The sequence below is a fragment of the Oratosquilla oratoria genome, chromosome 43 (assembly GCF_046742065.1).
Source record: "Oratosquilla oratoria isolate Oo_2021 chromosome 43, ASM4674206v1, whole genome shotgun sequence".
Taxonomy (NCBI): Eukaryota; Metazoa; Arthropoda; class Malacostraca; order Stomatopoda; family Squillidae; genus Oratosquilla; species Oratosquilla oratoria.
In genome coordinates this window covers 36,088,675-36,113,674 of record NC_134819.1, presented here as the reverse complement: position 1 = coordinate 36,113,674, position 25,000 = coordinate 36,088,675, and the positions used below count along the sequence as shown (strand labels likewise).

The window sequence follows — 25,000 nt, the reverse complement described above, 5'->3', positions numbered from 1 at the left end:
CCTCCTCCTCCTCCTCTTCCTACGTCTCCTTCAGATCCAAGGCCAACTTTGGAAGAGAAGTAGTACAAGTACTGACGAAGGGGAAGCAGAATACATCTTGAATATCATCTGGTTCTTCTCAAGGCCGTTGTCGATAAGTTCAAATTTCCTCCCCATTTTTTTAACCCCCATCGTAACGGTTTTTCATTTCCGTTAGATCGGAAACTCTTTCAAGTAGCCGCATGGAATGCTTACACTCATTCCGGTTTTTATACACAAGAACATTATATATATATATATATATATATATATATATTATATAATACATACATATATATGTATGTATATGTAAATATAAATATATATAATATATATATATATATATATATATATATATATGTGTGTGTGTGTGTGTGTGTGTATGTGTGTATGATGGAGCAATCGGGTGAGTCACTATCACTTGGCACGTACTAGCACAGGTTCGAATCACTGGCTGTACCACATTTCAATTTCTGCATGTTGGCCTTCTCGAGTATCTCGATGTTGATAGCTTAGAATTATAGTGAATTGTGGTTGATGAAAATGTATATCTGGTCACTGGGACACATTCAGTGCTGTATATATATATATATATATATATATATATATATACATATACATATATATACATATATATATGTATATATATGTATATATATATATACATATATATAATATATATATATATTGAAACTTCTTATTTTTGTGTATTGATAAAATGTCGACATTATTCTGAAACAAAAACGACATAAGTCTCTGCCTGCGATCCAATGCAACGACCACACTTCAACTCCACTCCATGCGGGGTTAGAAAGCGAAGTTCAAGAGCCGAAAGTCACGCTTGAGGGAGTCGCATGAAAGGGATGGATCCCACAACTCCATGCTAGCACTCCTATAGAGTCTAGACATGTATGTTCTTTGTCGAAATTCTTCGAAGCTTACGTCCCAGAACTCTGAAGGCTCAGACACCTTGCAGCAGTCGCACAGATTTTCACATCAATGGCAGACCGTTGCAGCTTTAAAAAAAAAAAAAAAAAAAAAAAAAATCATGCAGAACGGTCTCGCCATGACCCAATTTTATTTCTATAAACATAATCTTCCCTTTTTTCCCCTTTATTTAGAGTTTTGGCAGTTTCTAGGTCTTATAACCTAACAGACGTAACTTCATTACAAGTCTCATTCTTTATTTTTCCCAAAATAGGGGGGGGGGGAAGGGATGGTTGGAATTGGGAGGTCGCTAGGCACAGCAGTCTGTTTTGTAATTCTGTTGGAATTCAGAGATACAAGAAAGTATGCTCTTACTATTGTCAGTAATACACACACACACACGCACAATTATATATATATATATATATATATATATATATATAAATTTCAATTGCTGCTATGAGTCCCAGATTCACTACTAACCTAAAACATTGCGTTTTCGATGTGTCCCACTGACATATTCCATCAAAGGTAAAATATCTTTTTTTTAGGAAATATATAATTTTCTTTTGTCGAAATCGCTTTTTAATTCTGAAAAATCCTCTTTTGATTAACTGTTATTAATTACTATCAATTATCATCATTATTTATCAACTATTATTAGAAAACGGCAGATGCGGTTTTCAACCTCCGTCCTGGAAAGAGACAGGGTTGACAATTTATATAATCAGTCGTACCAACCTTCGCAAAGAGGTTTCCCACACTAGTAAGCATGGAAATTAACGTATTGTTGACTGTGAAACCCATCGTTGACGTGTTTACCAATGTGATCTCCCAGACTGTGCAAGTCTGACCCCTTTGTGTTTTCGGACTGGATCATACGATCCCGAATGACTGTGAAAATGACCCTAAGCTTCGGGTTCGTAAAGCAGGCTCCGAGGCCCTATATGACCCCAAAAAACAAGAGGTTCCTCTCGCTCTCGCCTTTCACAAAGAACAAAGAGAAATAAACTAGAGTGATTCTTAGACCCTCAGACTTCAAGTGACACTTACTTGGAGTTCCAGTAGACCTTAGTGATGACATGGTAGGAGGACCTTCTCCAACCTTTCTTCTTGAGTATGTTGCCCATCTGGACCTCGGCTCGGCCACCGGAGTAAGCCTCACTGAGGTCGAAGAGGTTGATGCCGCTCTCGTAGGCTACCGTGACAATCTCCTCCGCCTGCTCCTCCGACACCTGAGGGCTGAAGGTGACCCATGACCCTATGGGAGGAGACAACGAGGAGAACAACGTTAGAATGGGAGACAGGGGTGGAGATGTTTCAGTAACAAAGGGTATACAGAAGATATGTGTGTATACATGTGTATACATGCAAACAAGCGTACACACACACACACACACACACACACACACACACACACACACACACACACACACACATACACACGTACGCACACACACACGCAGGCACAGACACAGACACACACACGCACACACACACACATACACACACACACACACACACACATACATACGCAAACACACACACACATGCATACGCAAACACACACACATACACACACGCGCGCGCGCGCGCAAACACACACGCACACACCCACAACCCACACCCACATAAACACACACATATATATGAATTATAAAATACATCATAATTTTTTAACTTTTCAAAATATACGTAGATTATATGACATCCTGACATTTTTTGTTTAACTTGGATAAAAAAAAAATAATCCTCCCAACCAGATCTTTCACTAAGAATGAAATATTCACTTCAGTCCAGATGACCCGAGGTCACAGAATTGACCTGAGGTCAGTTTTCCCTTTTGGCTATAGGAATCTTTTTCATAAAGAATAAAAACACGGAAAGAAGAAAACAAACAAGAATAAAAGAGAAATGAATATATAAAAGTGTATAGAATGAAATTGATAAACACATAAATGAATTAATAGATATATAAGTAGATAAATAAATGAATATATAAATAAGTATATAAATGAAATATAGATAAATAAATGAGTAATGAGATAAATAGGTAAATAAATATATGATAGATGATTAAATATGTAAATAAAATAGATTAATTAGTTAATAAACAAACGACTTAGTAGATAGATAATAGGTAAAACAAAATAGAACAAAATAAATAAATAAAGAGAATAATAGATTAATAATATATAAATAAATAGATTAAGCAAAAATAAAACGGAATAAAATTAGAAATAGACACATAGATAAATAACACAAGTTTTTCGTTTTTTAATCTTATTGTGTGCAAACAGGTAAGAGAACTTCAGCAGCGAAGCAATAAAAAAAATCTATTTTCTATTCCGAACTCCATATCAACCGAAATAGATTATCAATCACTTGATTGGTTTTGATTGATTTTACACTCGTTTCTGTAGCACGCAGCTAAATAAATAAATAAATAGATAAATAGATAAATAAAATAAAATAAAATAAATAAATTATATTTATAGCATATGAATGATCGCCGTTCATTCATAGCTGCATGTTTCTTTAAAGTCTTTGTTCTTCTTAGTGTTTTCTTTCTTTCCTTGACGCAAATAAGGGAACACAACAACAGTCCACACCAAACAGTCAGTTTCGTTCCTACATACATACATATACCAAAGGCTTTTTCCTCCTTACACGGGAGGTAGCCAAAAGCACACACACACACACACACACACACACACACACACACACACACACACACACACTCCCGTGTAAGTTTCGTTTCTACTGTAGATATACTGTATATAGATTGTTTGTTTGATTTGATTACGATAAAGATACACACACGCACACACACACATACACACACACACACACACACACACACACACACACACACACGCGACTCGATGGTACAGTTGGTAGAGCTCCCGGCCGCCACTACGGCGGTCTGGGTTCGAATCCCGCCCAGGGCTGAAATAATATTAGTATCGCTCCGCTGCGAGTCGTTACTTCAACTCTCGTGGGCGGGGAGTTGGGTGTGTGTGTTCGTGTAAGGTCACATCATTACCCATAGATCGGTCATGTACGAGCTCTGAGCTCTCTTCCGGGAGGGAAATAACTCGATCACGAGTCCAACACGTGATCCAAGACCATGGTGAATCACGCGCGCACACACACACACACACACACACACACACACACACACACGCATACACGTTCGTGCCCCTGGTGGCATCACAGAATTGACTGAAATTCAGGTGAGGGTTGGAGTAAAAGGAAAAGTAGCACCCGGAGGGAAAGGGGATGAATAAAATCACCCGGAATTGTGTTAAATTTGTATATATCTTTTGATCTTTATTTACTTATTTACTTGTTTATTATTTATTTATCTATCTTATGATGATCTTTATTTATGTACTTATTTATTACTTATTTATATATCTTATGATTTTTATTTACTTATTTTTTATTATTTATTTATTCATCTATTTATCTATTAATTTATTTATTTATCTATATATCTTATTTATTTATTCATATATTAATTTACTCATGTTCTTAATCATTTGTTGATTTATTCATATACTTATTTTTTCAGTTGCTATGCTTTCAGTTTGCAAATGATTCATTTTTGTATTAAAAAAAGTTAAGTGTTTTTGAACTGCAGGCCAGCTTACTATTTTAGCATGCATGTAATCATTCATTCATTCACTTTCCCTTTTTTGGGCCGGGCTATACCTATAGCCGAAAAAAACGGAATCCGTCTTTATCATTTTTTTTTCATTTTTTATTTATTTATTTATTTATTTATTTTTTGCCGGTTTAGGCTTTTCGGGAAATGGTCGCTGTCTGGATCCTCTTCCGTTGTATTCCGATGTATTTCATTGTATTTTAGTGTATGGTTGATGAATACAGATCATTGTTTCTATAAATTCTTTAGTCGTTACTGGCTCTACGGGGTGGCTAGGCATGAATGCCTTTGTCGTGGGATTTTAAGATCGTATGCTTGCATTGACGTCATAAACTGGGACTTGAAATGTCATTTAAGAAAAAATATTGATAATAAAATAATATAAAGAAAAAATAAAATAAAATAAAATCAAATCAAATAATAAAAGATAAGTGAATAGATAAATAAAAGGCATTATCAAAAGGGGGAAGAGGGGTAGGGGAGAGAGGGAGGGGAGAGGGGGGACGGGAGGGGGGAAGGAGAGGGGGGACGGGAGGGGGGAAGGAGAGGGGGGAGGGGGTAGGGGAGGGGGGAAGGAGAGGGGGGAGGGGAGGGAGGAAGGAGAGGGGGAGAGAGTCAGATGATAGGGGGAGGGGAGAGGGGGAGGGGAGAGGGGGAGGGGAGAGGGGGAGGGGAGAGGGTGAGAGGGGGAGGGAGAGAAGGGAAGAGGGGGAGGGGGAGAGAGTCAGATGAGAGGGGGAGGGGAGAGGGGGAGGGGGAGAGTGGGAGGGGGAGGGGGAGAGGGGAAGGGGGAGGGGGAGGGGGAGAGGGAGAGGGGGAGGGGGAGAGGGGAAGGGGGAGAGGGCGAGGGGAAGGGGGAGGGGACGGGGGGGAGGGGAAGGGGGAGAGGGGAAGGGGGAGAGGGGAAGGGGGAGAGGGGAAGGGGGAGAGGGGGAGGGGGAGAGAGGGAGGGGAGAGGGGAGGGGGAGAGAGGGAGGTGGGAGGGGGAGAGAGGGAGGTGAGAGGGGGAGGGGGAGAGAGGGAGGTGAGAGGGGGAGGGGGAGAGAGGGAGGTGAGAGGGGGAGGGGGAGAGAGGGAGGTGAGAGGGGGAGGGGGAGTGAGGGAGGCGAGAGGGGGAGGGTATCGGTTGAAATGCTTTATATCTCAATTATGCCTCATCAGCTGAATAAAATCGTCTACAATCAGACGATAAAATCCACGCAGTGCCCAGCCGACTGATGTGTCTATAAAAAAACGAAAAAACGAAAACGAAATGAATCTTTTACGCCAAGAAAATATTCATATATTTCTCATAACAGACCCAATTTGATATCCTACAACTCCCTCTCTCCTTTTCTCCTCTCTCTCTCTCTCTCTCTCTCTCTCTTTCACCTAACACACACTCGACTCTTAACATATACAGCCACAACGAGAATAATTTGTTTTCTATCGAGCCGCCGCCCGCGTTTGTTAAATACGAATTGTGGCGTAATTGGAAAGTAAGTGACATGACACGGGCCAGATAATGAAGGCTGTTCCAATGCTAAAGGCAGCTCTCAATTTCTACTCACAAATGCATTAACTAGAATAAGAATCGTACCTATGCTATGAAATATATACATATATGCATATAAATATACATACACACATATGTGTATATATATATATATATATATATATATATATATATATATATATACATACACACACACACACATATATATATATATATATACATAAATATATATATGTATATATGTATATATATATACATATATAAATATATACATACATATTATAAATGTATATATGTATATATATACATATATATATATATTATAAATGTATATATATATATATATATATATATATATATGTGTGTGTGTGTGTGTGTGTGTGTGTGTGTGTGTGTGTGTGTGTGTGTGTGTGTGTGTGTGTGTGTGTGTGTGTGTGTGTGTGTGTGTGTGTGTGTGTGTGTGTGTGTGTGTGTGTGTGTGTGTGTGTGTGTGTGTGTGTGTGTGTGTGTGTGTGTGTGTGTGTGCATTTACCTTTGTATTTACTTACAGTCTGTTCACTCAGGAAATCTCTGTCGATGAGCGTGGTACAGCTCCCATAGGTTGGTAGGACTGCTTCTGGGCTACCTCCACTCTCGTTTTAAAAAAATATTTAGTACATTGTGTTACATTTTTCCACTTTTCTCAAGTATTATGTAAGATAGCCAGATTTGCTATATTGCAATAGGAAAATGAAGGGTTATACTACAATGTTACTATATTTAGAAATGAAAAAGGTTATAAATGTATTAATTACGGCGAATATAATTCAGATGATAAGATATTACAGTTTATACAATGTTTTATTATTAATTGTTATATGCATATGTCATTATAGCAAGCTTACAATCAAATATGTGGTTCAATAAATAATTGTGTCGTGAACACGATGGTGTTCTTAGATTTTACATACGGAGAAATATAGAAGAGAAAATGAAACATTCACGTGCTTTTGTGCGAGGAGACATTATATTATGACACGGGAGGGAGGAGGGAGGAGGGAGGAAGGCATGGGAGGGAGGGAGGGAGGGTGGGAGGGAGTGAGGGAGGGATTGATAGTGACGGCTTAAATTAAATACCTCCAGATTGAAGTTTTTCACGGCTTATTAAATTCAATGGAATATTTCTATCTCTTAATGTTGCTTCATTCTATACACAATACAATATACTGATATAAACAATGTACATAATCACGTCGATATATGAAATGTCGACATTTTGTCGCAGTCGACATTCTGTCGTTTCGATATTCTGTCTTTCGACATTGTGTCGTGCACTGTCGTGAATGTTTAATTTTCTTTTCTATATTTCTCCGTATGTAAATTCTAAGAACACCATCGTGTTCACGACATAATTATTCATTAAACCACACGTTTTATTGTAAGTTTGCTATAATGACATATGCAAATATAAATAATAAAATGTTGCATAAATTGTAATATCTTGTCATCTGATTTATACTCGCCGTAATTAAAACATTTATAACTCTTTTCATTTCTAAATATAGTAACATTGTAGTATAACCCTTCATTATCCAATTGCAATATAGCAAATCTGGCTATCTTACATAATAGTTGAGAAAAGTGGAAAAAGGTAACACAATGTACTAAATATTTTTTTTTAAACGGTAGCAGTCCTACCAACCTATGGGAGCTGTACCACGCACATCGACAGAGATTTCCTGAGTGAACAGACTGTAGTTGTATTATACGGGAAGGGAGCTATGCTCGTAGTGACCCGTGTGTGTGTGTGTGTATACAAAATGTACATACATACACAGAACATATATATATACATACATACATGCTTACATACATACATACATATACATACATGCTGGGACATTGCGACAAGTTGATGAAGATGGAAAAAGAAGTCACGGGATTAGTTCCGAGTTTGAGATTATTCCTGACCGGTTTCACTCTATGCTTCTTCCTCTGAAGAAGCGTAGAGCGAAACCGGTCAGGAATAAACTCAGAAACTCGGAACTAGACCCGTGACTTAAAAATTCCACACACATACGTACATACAGGTACATGCATGATATATTTTTTTCACATTCTTCTGCTTTCCACCACAATCGACACCCCATCGGATCAGAGTTACGTAGACCTCTTCGGGGTGATATTGTCCTTAAGGATAGAAACGCTGGTTACAAGTTCTGTAGAATCCTGATGCTTACATGCAATCACGCTCTATTATCTGAGTTTAATATTTATCTTTTTACCAAAATTACACGAATTTACCGTATTCGGACGTAATATATAAACAAAAACAATATTTTTTGTATTCATTACGCTTAGTGTTGTCGCATATCAACAATAAACTGATTAATTCTTTATCTATTTTTTTCCATTTTTTAGTGGTGTGTCACACTAAAAAGTCTCTCTCTCTGTCCACTTCTCCGTTACCAAAATGAGAGAGAGAGAGAGAGAGAGAGAGAGAGAGAGAGAGAGAGAGAGAGAGAGAGAGAGAGAGAGTGAGAGAGAGAGAGAGAGAGAGGGGGGAAGAGACGCGAGAAAAAAAAAAAAAAAAAAAAAAAAAAGCGAAAGAGGGTCAATCCCATGCGCTTGGAAATTATCATTAATAATAATAATAATAATATTGATAATAATAATAATAATAATAATAATAATAATAATAATAATGATAATAATGATAATAAAATGATAAAATGATAAAATTATAAAATGATTGATAAAATGATTGATAAAATGATAAAATGATAAAATGGTAATGGTAATGATAATAATAATAATGAAAATAATAATAATAATAATAATGATAATAATAATAATAATAATGATAATAATAATCTTCATCTCGACCTAAATAAAGATTAAAGAAAAGAAAATCTGTACCAATTCCCTTGTTGTTGTTATCAATTATCATCATCATTATTATTGTTATTACTATTATTGTTATCATCATCATTATCATCATCATCATTATTTTGTGTGTATATATGCAATGTCGGCCCACGCAAGGATTTCTGAAAATTATATGTAGAAGAAAAAACAACGAAAGGAAATTTACATTATTATCTTGTCACATATCAGAAGATTTCATTGCTGTTCAGAATCCTTTCTTTTCGATAAGAAAACAATGAATTTATATAAATTAATAGATAGATAAATAGATATACGAATAGATAGATTTAAATCATGAAAAAAATAATTTTCATCATCATTTTGACAATTTTGAATAGGATATATCCTAAATGAGTTTTCACCTTAAAAAGTATATGATAACAAAGAGATGATGTGGGAGGAAGAGGAGGAGGGGAGGAGGAAGAGGGGTGGTGCAAGAGGAAGAAGAGGAGGAGGGGAGGGGTAGGAGGAGGAGAGGAGGGGGAAGAGGAGAAGGAAGAAGAGGGAGGAAGAGGAGGGTGAAGAGGAAGAGGAAGAGGAAGATGAGGATGGGAAGAGGAAGAGGAGGAGGAAGATGAGGATGGGAAGAGGAAGAGGAGGAGGAGGAAGATGAGGATGGGAAGAGGAAGAAGAGGAGGGGGAAGATGAGGATGGGAAGATGAAGAGGGGAGGAGGAAGAAGAGGACGAGGAAGAAGAGGGGAGGAAGAAGACGAAGAGAGGAGGATGAGTAGGGGAGAAAGAAGAGGAGGAGGAGGACGAGGGGTAGGAGAGAAGGATGAGAAGGGGACGAAGAAGAGGACAGGGGAAGAGGAGGGGGAGGAGGAAGAATAGGGGGGAGGAGGAAGAGGAGGAAGATGAGGAAGAGGAGGAAGAAGAGGGAGAGGAGGGAGAGGAGGAAGAGAAGGAGGAGGAGGAGGAGGAACAAGAGGAATTAAAAATGTCATATCTGCTTTGCTTGACCGACAGCGGACCAGGCATCCGTACCATGTGATACCGCGGCCAAGAGGGGAGACAGAGGAGGGGAGAGAGGGGAAAGGGGAGAGGGGAAAGGGGTGGAGCAGAGAGGGGGAAGGGGGAAAGGGAAGAGGAGGAGGGGAGAGGGAAGAGGAGGAGGGAAGAGAAAAGAGGTGGAGAGGAGAGGGAAGAGGAAAGGAGAAGGAAGAGGGGGAGGGGAGAGGGAAGAGGGGAAATGGGAGAGGGAAGAGGGGAGAAGGGAGAGGAAAGATGGGAGAGGGGCGGAGGGGAGAGGGAAGAGGGGATAAGGGAGAGGAAAGATGGGAGAGGGGCGGAGGGGAGAGGGAAGAGGGGAAAGGGTCGAGGGAAGAGTGGAAGGAGAGAGGGAGGAGGGGGAGATCGAAGAGGGGGAGGGGAGAGGGATGAGGAGGAGGAGAGAGGGAAAGGGAAGAGGGTAAGGGGAGAAGGGAGAGACGGGAGAAAGGGAGGGGACATGTGATAGGGGAGAGTAAAGAGGGGAAAAGGGTGAAGAGGGGAAATGCTAAAGAGGAGGTAGAAAAGAAAATACGAGAAAAGAGTAAGGGGAGACGAGAGAGGGGAGATTGTGAGAGAGAAAAGAGGAGACAGGACGGGGGAGGGGACGAAGGAGGAGGGAGAAGGAAGAGGAGGAGGAGGAGGAGGAGGAGGAGGAGGAGGAGAAATAGGAAGGAGACAAGGAAGTAAGGATCAGGAAGAAGAAAAGAAACGAGCCAGGAGTTGAGATTGAAGAAGATAGAAAGGAAAGAAGGATTTGGCAAACAGAAGGGAATTGAAAATTGTCATTTCGTCACAAAAGGTGACAAAACGGAAGCTCTGAAGAAGAAAAGACAGGAGGAAAGAGAGGAAGAGGAGGAAGAGGAGGAAGAGGAAGAAGAGGAAGAAGAGAGACAATGGAGAGTGAAGAGGAGTAATATCATGAGGAGGTGAATAAGGATGAGGATGAGAATTACTCTTAAGATGAGGATGAGAATTACTCTTAAGATGAGTATGAGAATTACTCTTAAGATGAGGATGAGAATTACTCTTAAGATGAGGATGAGAATTACTCTTAAGATGAGGATGAGAATTACTCTTAAGATGAGGATGAGAATTACTCTTAAGATGAGTATGAGAATTACTCTTAAGATGAGGATGAGAATTACTCTTAAGACGAGGATGAGAATTACTCTTAAGATGAGGATGAGAATTACTCTCAAGATGAGGATGAGAATTACTCTTAAGATGAGTATGAGAATTACTCTTAAGACGAGGATGAGAATTACTCTTAAGATGAGGATGAGAATTACTCTTAAGATGAGAATGAGAATTACTCTTAAGATGAGGATAATGAGGATGATAAGGATAAGGCTGGGGAGGAAAAAGATGAGAGGAGGAGGAGAAGGATGAGAGGAGGAGAAAAGGAGGAGGAGGAGGAGGAGGAAGAGGAGCGGGAAGAAGAGGAAGGTGAGAAGTATTATGATGAGGATGAGTAGGAGATGGTGGTGGTGGAGGGGGAAAAGGAGGAGAAAGAGGAGGAGGAAGAAGAGGAGGAAGAGGAGGAGGAAGAAGAGGAGGAGGAAGAGAAGGAGAAGGAAGAAGAAGAGGAGGAGGAGGAGGAGGAGAAGGGTTTTGGAGGAGGGTGAAAAGTAGGAGAGTGAGGAGGGGTATTAGGATAAGAAAAAGGAGGTGGAGGAGGAGGAGGAGGAGGAAAATATAGTGTTACGGAAGAGGGAGAAGAGAAAGGGGAAGCAGGGGGAGAAAGAAGACGACAAAGAGGAAGAAAAAGAGGAAGAGGAGTAGAGGACGAGAGAAGGAGACAATTTAATTGAAGAGAAGAGGAGAGGAACTGTGAAAAAGCGCAGAGAGCGACGGGGACGGGGCGAAAATGGACGAGGAAGAGGAGGATGAGGAAGAAGATGAGGAAGAGGAGGAAGAAGAAGAGGTGGAGGAGGAGGAGGACGAAGAGGAGGAGGACGAAAAGGAGGAGGAGGACGAAGAGGAGGAGGACGAAAAGAAGGAGGAAGAGGAGGACAAAAAGGAGGAGGAAGAGGAGTAGGAGGAGGAGGAGGAGTGGGAGGAGGAGAAGGCTTTGTACTTGTACATATGTATGAGACTGTGTACGTACATCCACATGTACATGAGCACACACAGGTACACACACACACACACACACACACACACACACACACACACACACACACACACACACACACACACACACACAAACACACACGTATACACACACACGTTCACTACAGAGGTTGAGGGGGAGGGAATGGGAGGTGGAAAGGGAAGAGAGTAGGAGTGGAAGTGGGAGAGTGAGTGGGAGTGGAAGAGGAGGGTCTAAAATATCACAAAAATTGAAAAAAAAAAATAAACAGGACAAAGAAAATAGTAAAATACAATAAAGCGAAATAAAAATATTATACAAACAAAGGAAATAACAAAGGTAAATTTAGAAAAAAAATTAAAGAAATAATAGAAAAAATGCCAATAGGAAGAAAAAATTATGAGGATGACGAAGAGGACAAAGATAGCTTCTGCTAACACACTGTGGAAGAGGAAAATAAAAAGGACGACAAAGAAAGAAAGAAAGAAAGAGAGAGAGAGAGAGAGAAAGAGAGAGAGAGAGAGAGAGAGAGAGAGAGAGAGGAGAGAGAGAGAGAGAGAGAGAGAGAGGGGAGAGAGAGAGAGAGAGAGAGAGAGAGAGAGAAATTGAGAGAGAGAGAGAGAGGGAGGAGAGAGGAGAGGAGAGAGAAGAGAAGAGAGAAGAGACAAGAGAAGAGGAGAGAGAGAAAGGAGAGGATAGAAGAGAGAGGAGAGGAGAGAAGAGAGAGAGAAAGAGAGAGAGAGAGAGAGAGAGAGAGAGAGAGAGGTAGATGTCCTCATTGTGAAAAGACCAAAATGAGGCGAAAGAAAATGTCAATGTGGCAGAAACTCTTCCAGGTAAAAGAAAATGGAAGGAGGCGGAAGAATGAAACTTGCCCGAAGAAAATGGAACGAGGTGGAAGAAAACGGAATAGAACAGAGGCAAACGTTGAAGGGGAAGATGAGGAGGAGCAGGAGGAGGAAGAGAAAAAAAGAGGAGGAAGAGCGAGGAAGAGCAGGGGGAAGAATAGAAGCAGTAGGAGTAGAAAAGGAGGAATAGGAGGAAGAGATGGAACAAGAATACGAGAAACAGGACCAGGACGGGAAGAAAAATAAAATGATGATGATGACTCTGACATGATGATGATGATGATGACGACGAATAAGACGATGATGATGATGATGATGATGATGATGATGATGATGATGATGATGATGATGATGATGATGATGATGATGATGATGATGATGATGATGATGATGATGATGATGACGACGATGATGGAGATGATGATGGTGATGATGATGATGATGATGATGATGATGATGATGATGACGACGACGATGATGATGGAGATGATGATGATGATGACAAAGAGGAGAATAAGTTGAAGGGAAGAATTGTGTGGGTAGAAGGATGACAGTTTTGGGGAAGGAAAGGAAGGAGGAGGAGGAGGAGGAGGAGGAGGAGGAGGAGGAGGATGAGTGAAGAGCTTGCAGAAAGACGGGAGAAGGGTAATGAATGCATGGAGCGTGAAGAGAGAATGAAAGAAAAAGAAAAAGATGAAGAAAGGGAGGGTATATATGTGTGTGTATATGTGTGTATATGTGTGTGTATGTATGTGTGTGTATATGTGTGTATATGTGTGTGTATGTATGTGTGTGTATATGTGTGTGTATGTATGTGTGTGCATATATAAAGAGAGGGAGAGAGAGAGAGAGAGAGAGAGAGAGAGAGAGAGAGAGAGAGAGAGAGAGGGAGAGAGAGAGAGAGAGAGAGAGAGAGAGAGAGAGAGAGAGAGGAAGAGAGGAGAGGAAGAGGAAGAGGAGGAGGAGGGAAAGGGTAAGATGGGCTATTTAAATCCTTGCCTGATGTTACTTTGGGGAGTCCGGAATATTTAAGATAATAAAGAGGACCCCGACCAAGACCACGGCAGGAGGAGGAAGAAGAAGAGGAGGAGGAGGAGGAGGAGGAGGAGGAGGAGGACGAAAAGGAAAATAAGGAGGAGGAGAGAGGAAGGAGAAAGAGGAAGCAGGTGAAAAAGGGAGGAAGAGGAGGAGGCTGTGGGGAATGGAATGAGGAGGAGAAGGAAGATGAGAGAAGAGGAAAAGAGAGGATGAGGATGAGGGATGAGGAAAAGGGAGGAGGAAGAAGAGAAAGAGGATGATGATGATGATGAGAGAGGAGGAAATAGGGGGAGGAAGAAGAAGAGAAAGAGAGAGACGAGTAGGAAGGGAGGCGAGAAGAATGGAAGGGAGGAGGGAGGAGTGGGGGAGGAGGAGAGGCGTGCCAGGGAAGAAGGACGAGACGGAAGAGAAAGAGGAGGAGGAGGAGGAGGAGGAGGAGGAGGAGGAGGAGGAGGAAGAGGAGGAGGCCAATAGGGAAAGATCAATTGGGATGAGCCAAGTTGAAATCGAATACAAACTTCAATGGACGACGGTGAGGGAGGAGGGAGGAGGGAGGAGGGAGGAGGGAGGAGGGAGAGGGGGAGGGAAGAGGGAGGGGGGATGGTGGGAGGGACAGAGATAGATAGTCTCGCATGTATCCCTTCCCTCTCCCCCTCTTCCACTACCCCCCTCCTACCACTCCCCCTCTCCCACCCCCCTCTCTCCCCTCCCCCTCCTCCTACCACTCCCCCTCCCTTCCCCCTCCTACCACTCCCCCTCTCCCACTCCCCTCCCCTCCTCCTACCACTCCCCCTCTCCCCTCCCCCCTCCTACCACTCCCCTTCCCCCTCTCCCCTCCCCCTCTCACCCACTCCCACTTCCCCGACTCTGACTATTACAATTCATTGAAGACACGAAGCCTATTTGGTCTCCAGCAAAAATAAAATAAAATAAAAATAAAATCAAACGGAACAAAATTAAATAAAACAGAATAATTTAAAACAAGACAGAATAAAATAAGAATAGAATAGAACAAATGAAATGAAAAGAAATTGAAAATAAATGAATGTATGAATAAAACAAGATAGGTGCGTCAACGTACAAATAAGATTTAAATCAAATGGATAGAGAAATAAAAAAAATGAATAAATAGAAAACATGACAAATCGAGTGAAACAAACAAATAAATAAAAGTTGGAAGTGTGAAAGAGAATTGCACAGACCTCTTTCTCTCTCACCCCCTCCCTCTCTCTCTCTCTCTCTCTCTCTCTCTCTCTCTCTCTATCGTTCCCTCTCCATGTGTGAATGCGTTTGTGATTATATTATTCTGGTCAAAATCTCTGCCCCTTACCAGATCTGCACATAGGATTGTATCTTTGTATCCAGGGTAGAAAAATTTATGTATTGTATGTTTGTGTGTACATGTATATATGTATGTATGTATGTATACATGTATGTATGTATGTATGTATGTATGTATGTGTGTGTGTGTGTGTGTGTGTGTGTGTGTGTGTGTGTGTGTGTGTGTGTGTGTGTCTGCAACCATATATGTGCATATACGTGTGTATATATACATATGTGTATACGCGTCCTGGTATATAAGTGTGCATATATATATGTGTGTGTGCGTACGTGCGTGTGTGTACGTATACGCATGTACATGCATTCATATATGCGTATGCATATGTGTCTGTGTATGTTACTGTATATGTATGCACATATGTGTTTGTGATAAAATGTTAACTCGTGAATCTAGAAGTTGTGATGATTTATCTAAAGGTTTAGAAATAAAAATCACAAATGTCATAAAAGAAATAGAAGACGAGTTCACAATCTCTTCCTCTTTCTCATTCGCCTCTTCTTCTTCTCTTAACTCTTTCTCGCTCTCTTCTTCCTCTCTTTATTTCTTATTACAAAGTGACCATTTTCTTTTCCCTCTTACCAATTGTCCTCCTCTTCTTCTTCTTCTTCTTCCTCCTCCTCCTTCTACTCTTCCTCCTCCTTCTCCTCCTCTTCCTCCTCCTCCTCCCTGAACTATATTTCATCCTTCTACTCTTCCCACTCTTCCTCTTCCTCTTCCTCCTCCTCCTCCTCCTCTTCCTCCTCCTCCCTGAACTATTTCATCCTTCTACTCCTCCCGCTCTTCCACCTCCTCTTCCTCTTCCTCCTCCTTTTCCTCCTCCTCCTCTCCTCTTGCTCTTACTCTTCTTTCTCTTCTTCCTTCTCCTTATTTTCTACTTCTTCCTCCTTATACGCCTCTCCTGTTCTCCTTATTCTTCCTTTCTTTCTCCTCCTCTTCCTCTTCCTCTTCACTGTTGTCCTTCCCTGTCTTTCTCTTCTCTCACTTTCTCCTCCTTCATTTCCTTCAATTTTCCGGTGTTCTGTTTGTTTCTCTTCTTCATCATTCTTCCATTTTCTCCTTTCCCCACCATCATCTCCTCCTCCTCCTCCCTTTCTCCATCATATTCTCTCTTTTTTCGTTTCCTTGATTTCTAATTCGTTTAATTCTCTTCCTCCTTCTCTCCCTCCGTTTCTTCGTCTTTCTTCTCTCTTTTCTTTTCTCTTTTCCTCTTCTCTCTTCTCCTCTCTCCTTTCCTTCCCTATCCTATCTTCTCCCCTTTTCTCTTCTCTTCTCTTTTCTCCCCTCACCTCCTCTCTTCTTTCTTCTCTTCTCCTCTTTTCACGTCACATCTCCTCTTTTATCTTCTTTCTTTTCTTTTCTCCTCTTTTCTCGTCACATCTCCTCTCTTTTCTTTTCTCTTTTCCTCTCTTCTCCTTTCTTCTCCTCTCGTCTCCTCTCTTCCTCTTCTCTCCTTTCCTCTCCTCTCTCCTTCCCTCCACTCCTCTCTTCTCTTTTCTTCTTTCTTCTCTCTTCTCTTCGCCTCTTCTCTCGTCACCTCTCTTCTCTTCTCTTTTTTCTTTTCCTCTCCTCTCTTCTCTTTACTCCCTTCACCTCCTCTCTTCTTTTTTTCTTTTCCTCTTCTCTCTTCTCGTCGCGTCTCGTCTCTTTTCTTTTCTTTTTTCTCTTCTTTTCTCCTCTTCTCTTCCCTCCTCCTCTCTTTTCTTCTCTTTTCTTCTCTTCTCTCCTCTTTTGGCTCGTCAATATTTGTCATTACACTTCATAAACAGTGTTACTCGTCAAAAAAAATTTGGTTTTATCTTGTTTCTTTTGTCCAAACTCCTTTTCTCACCGCCTCTTCTCTCCATTATCTACACCATCCTTCCTCCTACTCCTATCTACTCCTCCCTCTTCTTCCCTTCTTCGTCTCCTTACCTTCTTCCTCTTCCCTCCTTTTTACCTTCTTCCTTCCATTTTCTCTCTCCCTCTCTCTCTCTTGTTTCCTTCTTTGCCTCATCATATTAAACACTGTGATAAACTTTACAGATTTGGTTCTGGCGAAGGAGAGATTAGGTCTGGTTTGAAGGGGTCCTGATCAGTTACTACCTCTTCAAGGTCTTCCTCAATCAGAAACAGAGGGGCATCCCTACCACTTTTACTGGTTTCCAGTTAAGCATGGATCGTCAAAAGGCGTTAACTTTCTCTCTTTATATATATTTATATATATATATATATATATATATATATATATATATATATATATATATATATATATTCTGGTTGAAATCAACTGCACTAGTTGCTTTAACAATCTTCAAGACTGTATTCTTTAATCTGGAGAATACTTTCCTATTAGCAACTGAGAGGGACAGGAAGTAGTCATTCATGACTCTCAAAAGAATATACACAGTGTATGCCAACTGATATATTTTTGCATAGTAATAGTATTGAACAACTATTGACTCCACCATATATATATATATCCATCACGTGAAAACCACTGTTGGAGTAAAAACGACTGGAGACGGGGAATCTATATATTTCGATTGCAAGCTGCAATCCTCTTCGGTAGATACAAAAATGGAATAGTGAGAGCTACATAAGTAGCACCCTTGACATGACGAAGGGAAACATTGGGAGAGGTCTCTACCCTCGGCTCAGAAGGCAAATGTCTTTTTAATAAGCTGATGATAAAAAGTCCTGAAATTATATCCGGGGACCATTGCCCCTTTGAAATGTTTATATTGGGCTGGTATTCAATTGCAGTAGATTCTACCATTTTCCTCCTGAACTCACATCTAGACTTATATATGAGCTCAGCTTTGTCCCAGTCTAAACAATGTTTAAATTGTTTAACATGTTGGAATACAGCTGAACTTTCTTGTCCATACTTGATGGTCCCCGGATATACTGTTCCATTTTTGTATCTACTGAAGAGGATTGCAGTTTGTAATCGAAATATATAGATTCCCCGTTTCCAGTCATTTTTATTCCAACAGTGGTTTTCACGTGATTGACAAAATTATGTGTGATTACATTTTTCACCTATAATATATATCTATGCTTAACTCAAAACCAGTGAAAGTGGTCGGGATGCCCCTCTGTTTCTGGACACCTCCAGCTTCACCAAGAGAAACAAGCCTTCCGTCTTCCTCTTCAAGAAATTTTGAGAATTGGTTCCAGTCTTTTTACTCCAAAAGTGGTTTTCACGTGATTGACAAATGTGTGATTACATTTTTCACCCGAAATATATATCCATGCTTAACTCAAAACTAGTGAAAATGGTCGGGATGCCCCTCTGTTTCTGGACACCTCCAGCTTTACCAAGAGAAACAAGCCTTCCGTCTTCCTCTTCAAGAAATTTTGAGAATTGGTTGTAGAGGGTTTCCGGGGTACCTCGGTCTTGGACAAGCGGTATTGGTAATCTGGTAGGGAGACTCTGGCCTAACAAAACCACTTTCAGGGATTCTTAACCACCCCCCTCCCACTCCCTCTCCTCCTTTCCTCTCTTCCCACCTCCTTCTCTCCCCTCTTTCCCCCTCCTCCCCTCCCCTTCTCCTTAACTCAAACGTATAAACATTTCTCTTAAGGTGACGGTTTTCGTTTCTTAAGAATTTTTGAGAAGTGGATCTTAAAGAATTCTATTGTATCTGATCTTTGGGATATACATTTCTTCTTCAGTGAGAAAAAAATGCCACCTGCGTCCACACACACAAACACATACACACAAACGCGCGCACACACACACACACACACACACACACACACACACACACACACACACACACACACACACACACACACACACACACACACACACGTCTGGAACAAATTGGACAAAAAAATAGTACGTGCAAAAATCATACAATAATTTAAGAACAAACTAGATACTCAAAGATACAAAGACGGGTCACTACGAGCATAGCTCCCTTCCCGTATAATAGAACTAGGTAAAGACACGCAACATACATGCGCACACAAACACACACACACATACACACTCTCACACATGTACACTTGCACACACCCACACACATACCTGTACACAAATGCACACATGCACACACACACACACACACACACACACACACACACACACACACACACACACACACACACACACACACACACACGTACCTGTACACAAATGCGCACATGCATACACCCACACCAGCACAAGAACATATGGGGTATGTATATATTTGTATGTTTGAATTTGATTATGTTTATATATTCGCGCGTATGGATAAAGTCGGTACAATATGTGTATGCGTTAAAGTAAAGACTCGCGAAAACGCGTTAAAGTAAAGATTCGCGAAAATTAATTTCTCTCAAACATGTGTTGGACATTATGAAACGATTTGACCTCTGTATGCTGGAGAGAAAGGGATGGGGGAGAAAGGAAAGGAGGAGATGCTGGGGAAAGGGGAAGTGAGGGAGGGTGCTGAGGGAGGAACAGGGTGAGGGGAAAGATGGAGTAGGAAAGGGAAGGGGAAGAGGGGTAAAGGAAATAGGAGGCAGAGGGGGAAAAGGAGAAAGGAAAGAAGGGAAGGGAAACAGACGTAAAAAGGGGAATAAAGGGAAGGGGAAGAGGGAAGGGAAAGAAGGGAAGGGGAAGGGAAACAGAAGTAAAAGGGGGAATAAAGGAAAGATAAGGAGGGAAAGGAAAGAAGGTGAGGGGAAGTGGGAAAAGGAAATAGGGAAAGAAGAGGACGAAAGTAGAGGAAGAGAGAGAAGAAGGCAAAGAGAGTGGGGCAATGAAAGAGAAGATGGGGAAGAGAGGAAAGAGGAAGAAGAGAGGAATAAGAGAGAAGAGGGAGGAGAGAGGGAGATGTTGAAGGGCGTGTATGTTGGTGTTTAATTGTTGGAGCATAGTCCCATTTCAATCTAGTGTTTGTTTGTTTGTTTGTGATTGTCTCCAAGTTTGACTAGTTTAAGTCCTAAGTTTCCCGTAATGATGAGGTCCAGGGATGCAATTCTCAGCTCTCACCCCCCCCATCCCCCCCACCTACGCCACCCCCCTCCTTGAAATGGAATGATACTGTGAAAATATAAGATACATGTGTGTGTGTGTGTGTGTGTGTGTGTGTGTGTGTGTGTGTGTGTGTGTGTGTGTGTGTGTGTGTGTGTGTGTGTCGTGTGTGTGTGTGTGTGTGTGTGTGTGTGTGTGTGTGTGTGTGTGTGTGTGTGTGTGTGTGTGTGTGTGTGTGTGTGTGTGTGTTTCTCTCTCTCTCTCTCTCTCTCTCTATCTGTGTGCATGTATGTTTGTGTGTGCAATTCACCACAGTCTTGGTTCATGTGTCGGACTCGTGATCGACAGTTAGTGTCCTCCCGTATGAAATTTCAGAGATCATAAATGTATGTGTGTGTGTGTGCGTGTGTGTTTGTATGTGTGTGTGTATGTGCGTGCGTGTGTGTGTGTGTGCGTGTGTGTGTGTGTGTGTGTTTGTATGTGTGTATGTACGTGCGTGCGTGCGTGTGTGTGTGTATGTGTGCGCGTGTGTGTGTGTGCGCGTGCGTGTGTGTGTGTGTGCGTGTGTGTGAAAAAATCATATATTACGATGTCTATAATTGTTTTGTTTGTTGCAATACCTTTTTATTAATTTGTATTTTGGTGTAGTCGTTATCTGTTTGTTATTATTTGTGAGTGTGGTCTATCTTTTCTTTATTTATTCATATATGTTCTTGGATGGTTGCCATGTCTTAAAAAACATTGACATTTTTTTTTAATCTTATTTGTTAACTTCCATAAAGCAAATTGTTTATATTCTTGTGCGGCACAGAAACGAAGAAAAATATCAATATTTAGCTTTATTAATTATTAATTTTTATTCACTTCGCATTTATCTATTTATTACCATCTATTTCGTCCGACATTGGTGAAGCCCAGAGGTTGCCAGTTAGGATTAAACCTTTTCCACTCTAATCTAATTTAATCCCATTTAAGCCTTGGTTAATCCCCACCACTTTTGCTCTCTCGGGAGTTGGGGGGGAGTTCCCAGACGAATAAAATCGTCTAACGACAGCAAGAACATAAGGAAAAGTTCAATCAGGTACGCAAGTAATGGGGGATTTTTTTTTTAAATCGATTTTATTTTAATTGGTCATTTCCATTCATAATTCTTAAATCACATCAAATTTACTGACATATATTTATTCAATTTTAAGTTCATATATCTTTTTTTAACATTAGAATTATTCTGTTAAAATATGAATACATATAAAAGACATGATTAATGAAAACAAATAAATAAATTAATAATAAAATGAATAAATGAATAACTAAATACTTAAAAAGATAAATAGACAAATAAACAAATGAGCAAATTGATAAACAAGTAAATGGTTAGGTTAACAAATAAATACATAGATAAATAAATCAACGATAAATACATAAAAATAAATACATAAAAACAAATAAACAAATACACAATAAAGGAATAGATGAAAAAATAAAGAAATAAAAAATGAACAAATAAATCGATATATAAATAGATTATAGATAAATGAATAACTGTATATATAGACTAATAAACAAACACATAAATGAATAAATACAGATATAAACAAATTAATAAATGAATAAACAAATAAACAAACAGGTCAATATATGAATAAACAAATACCAAAATAGGTAAATTATTTAAATTCACATTTATCACAGAAAACCGTCCCTCTATATAGATTATAGAATACATATTCTAATATCTCTTTGTGTAAAAAATAAATGTCTACATTATTTCATATTTTGCGCAGAAAAAAAAAATAACTATACAGTGCTGCATGGGCGCAAAAGGATATAGACGTCCTTGCTGTCTTCAGGCGATTTTATTCAGTCGACGTGGATGACGTCACGTCCGTCGAAAGGAAGATGAGGGAAGGGAGATGCTGGAGAGAGAGGCTGGATCATCAAGGTGGACAAGAAATAGGTCGTAGATAAAATGTTTTCAGAGAATAGATGTTCACAGGAATATGAGAAGGAGAGGAGAGGGGAGTGGAGGAGAGGAGAGGAGAGAGGAGGAGAAAGGGGGCAGAAGAGAAGAGAAGAGAAGGAGAGAGGAAAGGAGAAGGAGGAGAAGAGGGAAGGAAAGGAAGGGAATGAGAGGAAAGAAGAGGAGAAAAGAGGACGGGGAGAAGAAAGGGAAAAAGAAGAGAGGAAAGAAGAGGAGAAGACAGAAGAGGATAGGAAAGCAAAAGAGAAGAGAGGAGATGAGAGGTGAAAAGAAAATGGGGGAAGACGGAGCAAAATAGGAGATAAAAGAGAATAGAAGACAAATAATAGAAAATCAGAGAAAAAAGAGAAGAAAAGAGAAGTGGAATGAGGCAGGTAGAAAAGAGGAGGAGGGAGTAGAATGGGAAAGATGAGGAAGAGGAGTACAGGTATGAGAAAGAGAAGTAGGAGTGAGATGAGGAGGAGGGAGAGAAAGAGGAGTAGGTGTAGGAAAAGGAGGAGGAGGAGGAGGAGGAATATGAAGGCCAGGAGGAAGAGGAGGAGGAGGAGGTGGAGGAGGAGGAATATGAAGGCCAGGAGGAGGAGTATGAAGGCCAGGAGGGGGAGGAGGAGGGGGAGGAGGAGAAAGAGGAGAAAGAGGAGGAGAAGCAAGAGGAAGAAGAGGAGGAGGAGTAGGAGTAGGAGGAGAAGTATGAAGACCAGGAGGAGGAGGAGGAGGAAGAGGAAAAAGAGAAGACGGAGAGAAAGAGGAGTAGGAGTAGGAGGAGAAGTATGAAGACCAGGAGGAGGAGGAGGAAGAGGAAGAGGAGGAGACAGAGAGAAAGAGGAGGAGGAAAACGTGGAGAAATGAACATATCTGACATAGTAGAGGGGGAATTTTGGGGAGGGAAGGCCCGAAGGTCAAGTGGGAGGGGGGGAGGAGGAGGTGGGGAAGAGAGAGAGAGGGAGAGAGAGAGAGGGAGAGAGAGAGAGAGAGAGAGAGAGAGAGAGAGAGAGAGAGAGAGAGAGAGAGAGAGAGAGAGAGAGAGAGAGAGAGAGAGGGAGAGAGGGAGAGAGGGGGAAGGGGGAGAGGGGGGAGTAAAACCGAAACAGCAGCGAGGTCAGATGGGAAGCTGGGTCAGAGGAGGGTCATGGGAAAAGGTCATCGCGAAGTGTAAAGGGAAAGATGTGGAATTTGGCGTTTCCATGTGGAGTGCAGGCCCCGTGTGGAGTCGCCCAACCAATGTTGACAATGAAACTCCATACGGAGGACGTGGAGGAAGAGGAGATGAAAGTGAAGGTGGAGGAGGAGGAGTTGGAGGTGGAAGAGGATGAAGAAGTAGAGGAGGAAGAGGAGGTGGAGGTGGAGGAAGAGGTGGAGGAGGAGGAGGAGGAGAAGGTGGAGGAGGAGAAGGTGGAAGAGGATGAAGAGGTGGAGGAGGATGAATAGGTGGAGGACGAGAAAGTGGAGGAGGAGGAAGTGGAGGAGGAAGTGGAGGAGGAAGTGGAGGAGGAGGTGGAGGAGGAGGAGGAGAAGGTGGAGGAGGAGAAGGTGGAAGAGGATGAAGAGGTGGAAGATGAATAGGTGGAGGAGGAGAAAGTGGAGGAGGAGGAAGTGGAGGAGGAGGTAGCAATAGTATCTCACCTCCACTTATGCTATTTTCTTTTCATCGTGAACCTTCTCCGACGGACAGACTGCTCAACGAGGCTAAGAAGAATAATTATCTTATTGTCGCCTGGTGATTTTATTTAGCTGAGGGAGCAGAGAGAGAGAGAGAGAGAGAGAGAGAGAGAGAGAGAGAGAGAGAGAGAGAGAGAGAGAGAGAGAGAGAGAGAGAGAGAGAGCGTCCGCGCGCGCGTGTGTGTGTGTGTTTGTGTGTGTGAGTGTGTGTGTGTGTATATGCGTGCGGGCATGCGTGCGTGAATGCATTTCGCTTTTCGGAACTCCCGTCCACGCCGTTATTACAGACTCATAATAAATTTGCTTGTCTCAGGTTCCTTAATGAATATTCATATTCATTCGACGACAAAACCCGCACACGCACACGCACACGCACGCACACACGAACGCTTGGAAAGAGAACGAGCATACGAAAATGCTAGAAGATACAAGGCAATCATTAAATGAGATACTAATGGGCGGGGGTAATCTGGTAATTATGGGGGACTTCAATTGCAAAGAAATTTGTTGGGAGAACATGATAGTGAGAGGAGGAGAAGACTTGTGGGGTAATGTACTTCTGGACATGACCATGGAATATACAATGACTCAATGAGTCAGTGAAAACACCATATACAGAAATAACGAGGAGCCGTCGAAACTAGATTTAATATTTACAACAGAACATGAAATTGTGGATAAAATCTAATACAAGACACCAATTGGAAAGAGTGACTCATTGAGACTGAACTAAAAGAAGAAATATACATGGAGAGAAATGAAAAGCATAAGAAAGGAAGATTGATGTACAACAAAACGGACTTTGCAAAACTAAAGAAATTCTTCCAGAATGGAAACTGGGAACATTTTTACATGGAAGAGACAAAAGTGGAAGAAAATGGGATATCTTGATGGATAATTACAATCAAGACAGAAGTTAGAGAGAGTGTACATTAAATGCTGGTTCAACAAAAGATGCAGTGAGGCAAAAGATAGAAGGGACAGGGCTTGGAAAAGATGGAGAAAAGACAAAAACCTGAAAAATGACAAATTTATAAACTATAGAAATGAGTATGTTAAAAAGTGAGAAGAGAGGAAAAAAGGA

At 41.0% G+C, this 25,000-nt stretch overlaps 1 protein-coding gene across 4 annotated transcripts in view; it reads right to left on the bottom strand.

Annotated features, from left to right (window-relative positions):
• The window catches only part of Hk (potassium voltage-gated channel subfamily A regulatory beta subunit hyperkinetic), a gene marked incomplete at its 5' end in the record, with an annotated part of 361,653 nt that overhangs the window by 193,735 nt on the left and 142,918 nt on the right, over positions 1-25,000 (bottom strand). For all 4 annotated transcript variants that reach the window (XM_076179720.1, XM_076179721.1, XM_076179722.1 and 1 more), the window contains 1 exon segment: positions 1,999-2,206. In XM_076179720.1, coding sequence (XP_076035835.1) covers positions 1,999-2,206 — 208 coding nt within the window.